The sequence below is a fragment of the Mauremys mutica genome, chromosome 2 (genome assembly GCF_020497125.1).
Source record: "Mauremys mutica isolate MM-2020 ecotype Southern chromosome 2, ASM2049712v1, whole genome shotgun sequence".
Classification (NCBI taxonomy): Eukaryota; Metazoa; Chordata; order Testudines; family Geoemydidae; genus Mauremys; species Mauremys mutica.
Window position 1 is genome coordinate 37699841 of NC_059073.1, and position 13517 is coordinate 37713357.

Here is a 13517-nt window from a genome sequence, read left to right on the forward strand (position 1 = left end):
ATCCTTGTCAGTGCTTTTAGAGGCGCTGGCCCCTCCATCTTCAACATCTGTAGCCCGGGAACCTCTCTGGGGATAGGAGATTGGCACGCAGGCAGGCACCGAGACCGCAGCGCCATGCAGGGTGTTTCAGCGCAAAGGGATCCCTGCGAGCCAGAGGGTCAGGAAAGCCCAGAGCCCCCATGGGGATCTTCCTCATCCTCCCCGGTGGCGGGCATATCTACCATGTTGCCGGTCATGGACAAGAGAGCCCACCAGGAGTTAATCAGAAGAGTGGCTGAAAATTTGGGCATGCAGGTAAAGGAGGTGTTGAAGGAGTCCGAACCCTGGGTCGACATTTTGGTGTTTAAAGATCCCTTGAGGGTGACTTGGCACCTCATTAAGGCCATCCACAATGCTACTAAAGCATTGTGGCAAGCACCCGTCTCTCTACCACCCACAGTTAAAGAGATGGAGAGGAAATATTTTGTGCCATTCAAAGGGTATGGGTACCTGTTCACTCACGATTAGCCGGGCAGGAAGATTTTGAAACAAGAAAGATATCCTTGGCAAAATGTTCATTTTAACTGTGGCTATTCTTGCCAGTCAAGAAATTGTGTACTATCCCTGGTACTCCAGATCATTTTTGATATGCTGAAGTAGTGCTTTGACATTTAAATCATAGAGCTCTTCTAGATAGTTTGATATTTGGATTCCTAGGCATCTTATAGAGTTTGTTGCCCATTTGTACCCAAATGCTTTCTGGAGGAATGACTTTTCAGAGTCTGGCAAACGTATAGCTAGCATTTCAGATTTGGCATAATTTACTTTTAAATCCAGACTTTCCCAAAGTCCTGGACTTCTTTAGATATTAATTTTAGGGAAATATTTGTTTTTGGTAGAATACATAATCTGCCTATAAAGCTATTTTCTGCTGTATTCATTCAAGTTTTATTCCTGTGATAGATTTATTGTTCTTTATCATCTGCAAAAAGCTCCATGGCTGGTGCAAAAAGTAAAGGAGACAATGGACATCCCCGTGTAGTCCCGCTACATAATTTTACCCCATTAACTCGCACACCTGCTGTTGGGTTGGTGTAAAGAGCAGTTATCCAACTTTAAGTGAGGAGTTACTGTACCTGCAATGCATGCCCCTAGTCACACCCCTTATAACTTATGGTCATGTTCTGTTCTGGAGGGTTGTGAGTGGTGTTCTTCATCCCACCCCTTTTGTACCCCATGGGAGGTGTAAGGAGTGAGGTTGTGCTCTGGTCAGGGGCAGGTATTTCTCTAGTCTTTTAGTGTTTAACCCCCTCCTGACTGGTTGCCTTTGAGATAAGGAGTTGAGGCAGTTGTCAAGTGTGTGCTCATATATTGCATTCCCACCATGCCCAATAACATTTTAGCTGCTCTATCCCTTAATTCTATCCACTGTACGAAAAGCCCCACCTGGTTGTGGGAAATGCAACACGTAGTGTCTTTGTTCATTGTTCTTCATACATATTAGTATAAGATATAAAAGTACCAAAAAGTCAAACCCAAAATTCTATCTCAGGCTGACAAACGAGCCTGTATGCTAACATCTCTCATTTATGTTGTGTGCTCCTTTTGGGCAGGAGCTGTATCATCCTCCTTTTCTGGCACACTATCAGCTCTCAGTGACTAATTTGTGTGTCTTTTTTTTCAGGCTTCAGTTTTGGAAAACCTGAGACTAGCGGTGCGATCTCAGCTTGGATTTACCTCAATCAGACTTCCGATTGCTGGCAGGTCAAGTAACATTTGGAATCGAATTTTTAATTTTGCAAGGTCCCGTCATTCTGGATCACTGGCAGTAGTCTCAGCTGATGGAGATGATGTTGTTGCCAGTCAGAGTACTAGTAGAGAAGCTGAAAGAAATAATACTCACAGAAGTCTATTTTCAGTCGAATCTGATGACACAGACACAGAAAATGAAAGAAGAGACACAGCAGGAGCAGTGGGTGGTGTTGCTGCCACTTTGCCTCAAAAAATTCCACCTGCAACAGCAATAGAAGCAACAGTAGGAGCATGTGGAAGTTCCTCAGCTCAGAATACCAGTGGCAGTAATACAGATAATGGAAGAGAAATGACAAGTGTAGAACCCCCAAGTGCAAGTCCAGCACGCCACCAGCTCACTAGTGCACTAAGTCGTATGACTCAAGGATTACGTTGGGTACGCTTTACTTTAGGGAGATCAAGCTCAGTAAATCAGAACCAAAGTCCTTTGAGACAGCTTGATAATAGTGTTAGTGGAAGAGATGAAGATGACGATGTTGAAATGTTAATTCCAGTTTCTGATGTAGCATCAGACTTTGATATTAATGACTGTTCAAGACCCCTGCTTGATCTCTCCTCAGATCAAGGACAAGAGCTTAGGCAGCCTTACAGTGCAATGCATCACGGAGTAAGGTCATGTAAACGAGATGGCCCATGTGAGCGCTGCGGTATTGTACACACTGCCCAGATACCCGACACTTGCTTAGAAGCAGCACTGAAAAATGAAACTAGTGATGATGAGGCATTGTTACTTTGTTAGGTACGGATTGAATAGGGGAAATTGTATGCAAGTTGGAGCAATATCAGTCATTGTTTTGTACTTTGTAGTTAAGAAAACTAGATTCTAGTTTTAAAAAGTCCAGGGCAAAATCATGTGAGTAACATGTTTTTGCCTGTGTGGTTGAATAAACATTTCTTATACTGGGTAACTCTGGACTACTAAAGTGAACGTTTTAATGACTCAGAATAAATCTATCCAGTATAAATGAATTACTCTTTAAGTAACCAGTGCTCATCCAGTTAGTTTCAAATAAGTTTTTCCTGGTACTGTAGTTCACAGTAGAAACATGGCTACTCAAGACTTATTGACTGCCTGTTTGTTTACCCCATATTAACAGGTTAATTTGTACAGAATTTTTCCTTTGGAAATTGAATCCACTGTATTATTGCCAACATACTTGTAACTTAATATACTAAATGCTGGTAAGGATTGTTAATGTAAAAATGTGTATTTTTCCTTTTGAGGTTTATATAACATTTTGTCTAAATATTCTTGAATTACATCATGTGAACTTTTTCAAAGGGAGAGACTTTCACCATAACACTTGTCTTTCAAAAGTTCAAAATGCAGTGATGTATGAAATTTAGGTATAATTAGATAAACTGATGGCAAAAGCCCTTTTATAGTCTTTATAACATTGGAATCCAACATTTAATAAATTGCAATCCAATATGGTACAACTAAGTAGGCTATAAAATCCCAGGTCATTCGTTATCTCAGTTTGAGGACAAAAAACCAAATAGCTGAAGATGTTACAATATGCATTCTTAAAAATGTCTGCTATAGGTACAAATACTAAACAGGATATGTTCCAACTGGTAATAGATCTTTTCCCTAGTAATATAGGTATAAAACTTATTTGGATTCAAGGGATTTGCACTAAAATCATATTGAGGTCTCTAATGAGCTTAGTGCACAAGCACTATCACTTTATTCTCTAATACTGAAATTGCTATATATTTCCATGGCTCTTTTCTTGGGGAGTTGCATTTTGTTACAATTGAATTTCCTTTACTAAATCCCTATTTATTCATTGTATTTAAAAAAAAAAAATTGGTTTACTTGGTTTCAGACTGGTTGTTCAAAAAAAAAAAATCCCCTTCGGTATATCCATTTAATTTTTTTTTTTTGGTAATATTACAAGTTGGAGCAAAACAGATCAGTGAAAAAAATTGTTTATAATTACCAATTTTGTGATAAGCAAGTAAGTGTGGCAACTAGTGTGATAGCAGGAATCTACATCTTTTAAAAACAAAAACAAAAAAAAAATTGTCAACTACTGTCTTATTTATTCTTTGCCAGTCTGTTTTGAGTAGGCTTAATGATTCAGTATGAAAAATGTATTTGTGTGTGACTGTATGCTATTTATTAAATTTTAAATACTTTGCTGAATGTCATTTTAAAGCATGTTTAAAGTCTTGTGCATTTCTGTCATGTTATGCTGTCAGGCAGAACTGACTAAGATGTTTTAATATGTATCAAAATTAAAATGAATTTTTGTTATGTTTTGAGGTACTTTTTAAAGATAAACCAAAGATCTACTTGTTTTTATTTTTTGTTTATTTTTTTAAAAACCCTCATCTATGGAGTACAAACACATCTAAATGAGAAAAATTGAATTGATTGCAAAGTAGACATCTCTCACTCGCTCGCTTCATTCACAGACAGCAACCTGAGAAAATGAAGCAAAATTTTACAACCTATACATTGACTTTATTCTCAAGAGGTAACAGATATATATCCAGCTTTGGGTATGATCCTGCAGATTTGAGCTTTGGGGAACCTGTGTGCAGTACAGGTGTTGAAAACTCATTTTGAAATTAGTCATTCTTCAGTTCCCAAGTGCAAGTATTAAATGCAGTTGTGCCAAAGGTACTAGGGTACAAATCATTAGCTCCAGATTTTGCAGCCCTTATTCTCATTGACCAATCCATATGCTGTTGATTTTAGCGAGACTACTTGAGGAGCAAGTTACTATGCAGCATGAATAAGGTGCAGCAAAAACTGGCCCTAAAATACATATGAACCAAGTAAAATCTTCGCTCCATGTTCTGATGTAAATTAGTATTTTAATATTTGTTTTAAAAAACCCTGACTGTATCAATGACATTGGAAAGTGGTTCTGAAATTGTTTGAATAACTGAGGTACAGTCTTCCTATCAAGCATTAGTACAAAACATGTCAGACCTACACATACAAACAAGAAATGAACAGTATTGAGTCTATTAAAGTCTATAGGTTTGCATATAGAGATTCGTTAGGGGAGGAGTGTGAAGTACAATGGTCAGTTGTTCTCAAGGAGAACAATTAGACAGAAAACGTGGGAGTAGGATTTGATTGGGAATTGGGACATTGGCCATTGAAAATATAGATTTTATTTACAATCTGTTACAATGCTTTTAATGCAACATAATTTAAGGGTAGCTATCTAGCTCACTGTTACTGGGAATACAAACAGTATCATTAGCACTCTGAGCAGACAACTGTACCTCTACACATCTGTCTGAACGGCTGGAAATATATAATTAAGTGGTTTTTTATTTGTCTTTTCTGGAATATTGAGACATCTGAAGGAAATGCTAAAGATGAATAGTTGCTGTCAAATAAACCTTTTACTTATATTTAATTTTCTTTTAAATATGACATCACGTTCATCTACCAGCTCTGAAGACTGCACAATTTTTATAAGAGGTTTCTATTTTCTATGCATGACAAAGTTTCTAAATGTAGAAAGAGTTCACATGTAGATGTAATTTGTTCCTTTCACATACCACATTTTCTCTTTCATCATCTATCACGCAGACCTAAATATAAGGTTGATTGCTTGAGTCTCTCTGTAGCACAACTATTTCACTTATCTAGTTTCCAGTTACAAGTCCACCATTTGCATGAATGCAAGTGAATATTTTTGACCCATGCCTGCTCCAAAATTAATTCCGGTAGAGCACCCTGAAAATAAAACAACTTCCTTAGAGTTGTAATTATTATTGTGTTTTGTTTACTACTGTGCTAACCAAATCAGAACTCCCAGGCAAAGTTTATGCTTGTTCAAACTGCTAATCTTAGTGCTAATTCTGGGAAATTCATATTGATTATTTTCATCAATGAGTGTTAAATCCTTATTGCAACTGGGACTTAATCCACAGGCTCTTTGAGTGATTGCACAAGTCCATTTCATTTCACTTCACTTCAGGTGTGTGCACACCCACTGCACCAGTGTGAGAGATTTTTCCCTTAGTGGTACCCATTAGGGCAGCACACGCCCCCTTTGCTGCCTCAAGCTGCTCTGCAATGGTATAAGGGGTGGAGCCACTCCCCTACCTCCCTCAGTCCCTTCTTACCGGCAGTGGTTGGTAGTCGGAGCATTTTAGCTTCTGCAATTTTCCCCCACCGCCCCCCCCTCAGGAAAATTGTTTTTTGTATATAGTTGGTACTCATTTTTGTAGTATGTTCTAGTTTTCATAGTATAGTTAATAGATGTGTGTTTCCACTCGTGATGCCCACTACTGGGGAAATGCCTCAGTCTCTGGGCTTTAAGCATTGCTTGCACCAGCTGCAGGAAATCCATGCTGGTAAGTGACAGCCATTCTCATGTTTAAAGTGCCTCAGTGTGGTTACATCTGGGACAGGTGTCAGATCTCCAGGAACTTTAAGCCCTGAATCAAGAAAGATAGAGACAAGGCTTCATCACTTTCTCATGGAGGCTGCCCTTCGTCCAACTTCAGAGCATTCCTGTTTGGTGTCAATACTAAGCACGTCGATTTGAGTAAGGAGTGTTCCTCCAGACATTACTGAATCCTGGAGCCTCTTTCCTTCCTACGTGCCAAGAAAGAAACATCATCAGGGTGTTTTGAAGAGGACTCATCCTCCAAAAGGTTGAGGTCTCCACTAAGCAGACAGGGAAGTGTGTCTCCTCAGAGAGGAGGCACTTCCTGGTGCCAATAACCACAGGCAGGGTCATGGACTCCTGCTCCAAGGTTGGTGTCATTGAGGCCAACCACTGCCACGACCCTTGGTACCAACCCTTCTGATGCAACAAAAGCAGCACCAGGGGACCCTCTTCATGCCAAGAATACTGGAGGCTTACACTGTGATGCAAGATTTCTTGTGCCTTTTAGTTCCAGATTCCCCAGCGATGCAGGAGTCACTCGGGGCCAGTGGATATGCAGCCTGCAAGTGTGCTGCATCCACTGGTACCATGGCCTGCTTCAGTCAACCCAATGTTTTGCCTGCCACTGTCAAGAGGCAAGCCAGGCATGCTCTTCACGGTGCCTAAGTCTCTGGAGACTCAGTGCCAGACCTCACTACCAAGTGGGTGCTTCTGTTTTCAGGAGACTTGGGCTCTTTCTTGGAGTCAGAAGTAGGTTCCTGTGCCCCTCATTATTGGATAGAAGGAATCATTCACTTTTATTGAGGACTTATGGTAAGAATCAGAGGGTTCACACTGGTCCGGAGACTCAGAATAATGAGTTGGTAGGAGTTGGGGCCCCATGGCCTACTAGTGGCATTATTGGAACTGCTGGGGGTTTCCTCCCATCTCAGGTCCTCATTGGTTCTTCCTCCCTTCAGATCCCCAAGCAGACATTGCCATAGCTCTTGAGAAGAGACTCAAAAAGTTGCTCCCATTACCAATTTCGATACTGAGCAAGGCCAAACTTGATTGCCAAAGCCTCCTGTGAAAGGAGTTCAAGACTCCTCCTCAACTACCAGTGGAAGCCTCCACCTCATCACCATATGAGGTGTTGACGTCTAGGGTGCCCTCTCCTTTGCAAGATGACTACAGGACATACCAGGACCTGGCTTCCTCTTTGGACTGTCAAGTGAACTTAGTACAAGATTCCTCCTATAGATAGGTGGACAAACTGGCATAGGCCGTACCTTCCCATTTGTCTGTAAATAAGGCCACACTGAAGCCCACAAATGTACTATGGCAGACCCTTCATCTCTGCTGCCAACGGAGCCAAACGGAGGTACCACATTCCTTCTCATGTCATGAGCATTTTTATACTCTTCCTCCCCTGGCTTGTTGGTTTTGTTGACAGTGAAAAAGAGGGGAAGCTTGGGTCAGCCCGCATCAACCCCAAATCAAAAAAAGCAAAAAGTCTTGACCTTTTCAGTAGAAAGGTTTAGTCTAGTGCTGGCCTGCATTTTCATATCTTGAACCAGCAAGCACTTTGCTGTCAAAGTACGATTTCTCCCTGTGGAATAATGTCATGGACAAACTGCTAGAGGAGGTGAGGCAGAAGTTTCAAGCTCTTTTGGAGGAAGGTAAGCTGGCTGCTAGAATCTCTCTCCAAGCAGCATTGGATAGGGTGGATTCAGCAGCCACAGCCATGGTGTTTGCCATTATGATGCATTGGTGTTCGTGGTTTCAATCATTGGGTCTGCTGCTTGAGCTCCAACAGACTGTTAAGGATCTTTTGAAGGTCTGTCCCTCTTCTCAATAGACTGACTAGAATCTAATTCGTTAAGACTCTAATTGAAGTTATTAGGGATTTGTACTTCTCTCCCTAAAAATAAACCATTGTGCCCTCAGACATATCAGTGGTATCACTCCTTTACACCCAGGCAGCCTGATCAGTCTATGAGGAAGGTGAAGGCCTTCATAGGAGGAGACCTACCCCTTCTTAATTTTCATCTGTCAGTGTTTCTAGGCAGACCAGAAATGCCAGTTGGTTTGATTGCCATGTTGAGGGCTGTTTTACCAGTATGCATGTTTTTTTCGACTGTTCATTCCACTGATACGCTTGGGGCCATATTTTCACTGATCCGTGTAGTCTAAGCAGTTTGGAACTGGAATGCACCCTTCAGTTTATTTCAGTTCCTCCCTTCTCCCTTTCCAGGGACCACTCTCATGAGGCTGCCCTCCTCCTGGAGGTCCAGTCTCTTCTACATTTGGGAGCTATAGAGGAGGATCCTCTCCACTGGGAAAAAGGATTTTATTCACATTACTTCCTGATTCTGGCAGTGGTGGCTGCATTCCTAAGGAAAACAGGAGTACAAGCGTTTCCATACCTTGACAACTGGTTGGTGAGAGGTTGGTCTGGGTACCAGGCAGAATTCAGTGTGGCCCAGAAGTCAGTCCATCTTCATACAATTGGGATTGACTTTTCCCCATTGATCAGCAATGTTCTCCCTTTTTCAAAAAATGGTTTATAGGAACTGTCATGGGTTCTACAGTGGCCAGGGCTTTCCTTTCCATAGACCAGATTCCAGGCTGTTGGCCATCTCACCTAAAGGCTCATCCAACCACATCTGTAAAGAACTGACAGACTTTTGGAGTACATGGCCTCATGTACATATGTGGTTCAGCATGCCAAGCTTCATCTGAAGAAGTTGCAGAGTTCATTAAGCTCAGTGTATTTATTCCTAGATTTGCGAACCAATGGACATATTGGTTCCAGTGATCACAGGAGTCTTAGCCTCTTTGAACTGGTGGATGGACCAACTAACATGTGTGGGAGTTCCCTTCGTTCCCCCACAACCCTCATTGACTCGGATTACAGACACTTCCGTCCTTGGTTCATTAGCCCACCTGGAGAATCTACAGACTCAAGGTCTCTGGACTGGCTAAGATTTAGCTCTCCCAATAAATGTGAAACAGTTGAGAGCCATTCATCTAGCTTGTCATGCTTTCCTCCCCCGTATCAAGGGAGAGAATTTACTAGTTCCTTTGGACAACGTGGCAGCAACAGACAGAGGGGCCAGATCAGGTCGTCTGTGCCAAGATGCTGCTTTGGGAGTTTTGCATCCCCAATGTGACTCATCTCAGCCTCCCACCTTCTGGGGGTCCAGAATAGTCTTACAAACTACTTGAGCAGATTTTTCACCAGTCATCATGAGTAGTCTCTCCAGCCACATAGAGACTCATTTTTTAAGTCTGGTGCTGGTAGGGAGTTCCCCATCCGTACACAGAACTGTTTGTTACTTTTCACAACTGAAGGTGTCAGCAATTTTGTTCAAGAGCAGGTCACAGTCCAGGGTCTTAATGGATGCTTTCCTGTTGCCCTGGAGACACAAACTCATGTATGCTTACCCTCTGGTTCCACTCATTCCCAGATCGGTGTTAAAAGTCAAGCAGCATCACGCTTGCATGATCCTCCTAGCACCAGCATGACCTTGTCAGCATTGGTTTTCCACTCTGCTGAGCCTCTCAACTAGATCTCTATTGACATTACCAAAACCAGACCTGATTTCAGAGGACCATGGTCACCTTCTTCCTCTCAACCCAGTTGTTCATCTTCCAGCCTGGATGTTCCATGGTTAATGTCTCAGGAGGAGGTCTGTTCAGAGGATATGCAAAGCATCCTCATGAATAGCAGAAAACCTTCTACTAGATGCATTTACCTGTTGAAATGGAAACAATTCTCTTTACGAACTCAGCAAAAAGGTGTTTCGCCTCTTAGCTTTTATACAGCATGTTCTGGACTATTTGTTGTAGCCAAAAGAACATGATCTTTCTGTTAGTTCCAGCAGGGTTCACCTAGCAGCTATGTCCACTTTTCACCCTCTGATTGATAATCATTCACTTTTCTCCAGTCCCGTGTCATTCAGGTTCTTGAAGGGTCTAAGCTGATTATATCCCCTTGGGACTTAAACCCGGCCTTAACAAAGCTAATTGGCTAATATGAACCACTGGCTACCTGCTTCTTGCTTCATCTTTCAATGAAGGTAGCTTTGCTGGTGGCAATTACCTCTGCAAAGATAATAAGAAAATTGAGATCCCTGGTATCAGGACACCCCATACCCCTCCAACCTCCCCCATATGAAGTCATTTACAAGACAAGATATGCTCTCATCCAAAATTTCTCACCAAAATGGTTTTTCTTTTCCATATCAATCAGGCCATATACTTACCAGCTTTCTTTCCTAAACTTCATGCTCATAAGAATGAGAAGAAACTCCATATGCTGGATGTCAAGAAAGTGTTAGCTTTTTATTTGGACTGGACTAAGCCATTTAGGTCATCCTCTCAACTGTTCATTGCAGTCGCAGACAGGATGAAGGGTCTTCCAGTGTCACCTTAAAGAATCTTGTCATGGAGTTCCTCCTTCATGCATTTGTGCTACAACATAACCAATGTATCTCCACCAAGCAGACTCAATAACATCACAAGCAGCTTCTACAGCTTTTTTAGCTCAAGTACCTATGGAGGACATTTGTAGATCTGCAACTTGGCCATCAATACATACTTTTGCATCTCCTCATACCATCTTTCAACAGAATACAGACCATTCCAGATTTGGCCTGTATCATTATTCAGGGAGACTCCAATTCTACTTCCTAATTGAACTACTTATGAGTCACCTGAAATTAAATTGGCATGTGCAATCACTCAAATTAAAAACAGTTACTGATCTGTTCTGTAACTGTTATTCTTCTATATGTGCCCATTCATGCCCCACTTTCCTTCTCCTTTATATCAGTTTGTTCAGCAGTACGAGGCATCAGAGGACATATACACTACCCCAACAGGTACTGCTAAGGGAAAAAATCTCCAAAGCTAGTGCACTGGGAGCTCTTACCCCAGAAGTGGAATGACCATATGCAACACATCTTGAAGAACAACAGTTACAAAATAGGTTACTAATAATTTTTTCTGCTCAGTCAATCGTTTCTGATCCAATAATTAAGTAATGTTGACAATCTTTATTTCTCTCTCCAATAACCCTATTCTTCCATGACCAGTCTCACTCTCCTTTTCTGGTCTAACCTAGTTTTTTCTAGCGTGTCCTTTCTGGATCTCAGAATTACCCATTTGCACATTCTTTAAAGTAATCTTGTAACTTGACTGGTACAGGATTATTCCTGGGTCACCTACTTGTGTGTCTAGTGCTTAGGCCTAGTATGGGTAAGCTGAAATATTACAGCCCTCAGCCTGTATGCCTTGCATTATATCCTTACTTTGCTTATATAGCTAACACATTGAGTATAATCAATGTGATTAATCACAACAATAAATCCTCTCAAATTATTAAGTGAAATAATTGTCTTCAAGTCCCCCCACACACACCTTTGATGGGGTGAATATTATGGAAAAATAACCCCATCTCACACATTAATACACAGCAAACACTATAATTCAGTACAAACATAACTTAAAACTTACTTGTTATACGTAAGTGTCCTATACTTATTAGGGGCTGGCTGCTTCTTTGTACTGAAGCTTGGGCGTTTGACATACTGTTTCTATGGGCTGTTAATGACATACAAAGCATATGGAGGTTCTGGTACTTGATGTGAGTTTATGTAATGCATTTCTTCATAAATACTCTACAGTGGCTGTGGATGCTGCTGGTGAACTAACTGGCTAGAAGGGGAATGGAAATAGGTTGGACTGAATGTGGCTTGTTCCTAGGCATTTCTTGACTTAATGTCCTAATCTTTCCTCCCATGTAACATAAGGCATAAATAATGCCCTAGTGAGGATAGTGTGGACAACAATCCACCCCTTCTAACCAATTTCCATCCCTACAAGCATGGTCAATACTTCATCTGTTCCATCAAATAACTTATTCAGCGTTTATTCTGTTTGATCTGTGGTATTACTAATTTCAATTAAATGTGATTTTTTTTCCCCTTTCTGTTTAAGCTGTAAATCTAATGATGGTGTATCTGCATGAAGGATTGGGGTACTTTTCTGAGTAGATCTTGAGAATCTGAATCAGTAGTAAGTCTTGTTTTGAAATCCAGATATAGGAGAGATTGTCGTATGTCCCAATAATCATATGTACTTTGGGCTTAAAACAAGTTTGGAGTTGTGACCACACACTTAATTTGAGAATAATAAAAATCTTTGTGATTAGTTACTACACAATATTGTGCCTCTCCATTGTAGGTCACCAGCACCATAGGAGATTTCAATTTGGTTAGTTGCACTGGATGTCGTGTTGACTTTCACTAGGTTCTGTTGGTACCCTTCCACCAGGCCACATAGTAGGGTTGTTACCTCAAACACAGTACACTTACAGATCCACTGATACCCTCTCTGAGAACAACAGGCAATTTGCATGACTTTCCATGTTTGGGTGTCTTGATACACCATCAGCAGAGGTACTTTCAGTCATTCCTCGTAAATGTCTTCTAGGTGACATGTGGCGTGGACAGCAGCTGTTTGATCAAATACATGCTTATCTGGGTCAAACATGGGTAATGACAGTGGAAATGAAACATAAGGATTTTGAGATGCTGCATGTTTTGCTTAAATAACATGTCATGAGTAGGAGGTAGTGTCACAGATCCTAGGTTTCTAATTACACCAAACACTTTTGACACTTAGTCTGACATTTGGATCTCTCTCCTGCATGTCTTTAAATTCAGTTCGGACAGTATCAGTTTAAAATATGTGTATACTTAATCAACTATGGAACCTTTCCTAATTCTAAGAATTGTGTTACTAGTAGCATTTACCACAAATTCATCATATACCAATTTCCTTTCCCATATATTGATTTCTTCCCTGATCAGTATTGTCCTGTTAACTTGGCTGAGTTGAACACACATGGAGCATGGCAGGAGAGGATGGTAGGAAAGAGAGATCCTGAGTAAAGCGGAGGAAGCAATGGATTGATAGCATCAAAGAAGATGGTAAGCAGGTGGACCTTACTGCTGCTTTTGGGCAGATTAAGATGGCAGATGCTTGACCCAACTTCAGAAGATGGGGTAAGGGGAAGGACTACTGGTGATGGTGCCACCTAGGAGTCCCTGTTATGGACCAGGATCCAATTGTGTCTAGGTACTGTAAAAACACGGAGGGGCAAGTCAGGTCCTGCCCCGAAGAGCTTACAGTCTAAATATAAACCAAGAGCTAACAGGTGGATGCAGACAGATAGAGTACAAGGAAACAGACCGTATTGGTCAACATAAGAGGCAATGGTCTCAGCCTCTCAAGGTTGGTTTTTTTTTTTGTAGGTCTCACAGCAAAGTAGAGTTTTTTCAGGAGGAATTTGTTTTGTGTATGTTGTGG

At 41.2% G+C, this 13517-nt stretch overlaps 1 protein-coding gene across 2 annotated transcripts in view; it reads left to right on the plus strand.

Annotated features, from left to right (window-relative positions):
* LRP12 (LDL receptor related protein 12) overlaps positions 1 to 4097 on the plus strand; it is an 87273-nt gene extending 83176 nt beyond the window's left edge. For both annotated transcript variants that reach the window (XM_045007368.1, XM_045007369.1), the window contains one exon: positions 1664 to 4097. In XM_045007368.1, the coding sequence (XP_044863303.1) occupies positions 1664 to 2530 (867 nt within the window). In that variant the 3' untranslated portion in view covers positions 2531 to 4097. The remainder of the gene's footprint in view (positions 1 to 1663) is intronic.
* The last annotated feature ends 9420 nt before the right edge of the window (positions 4098 to 13517 follow it).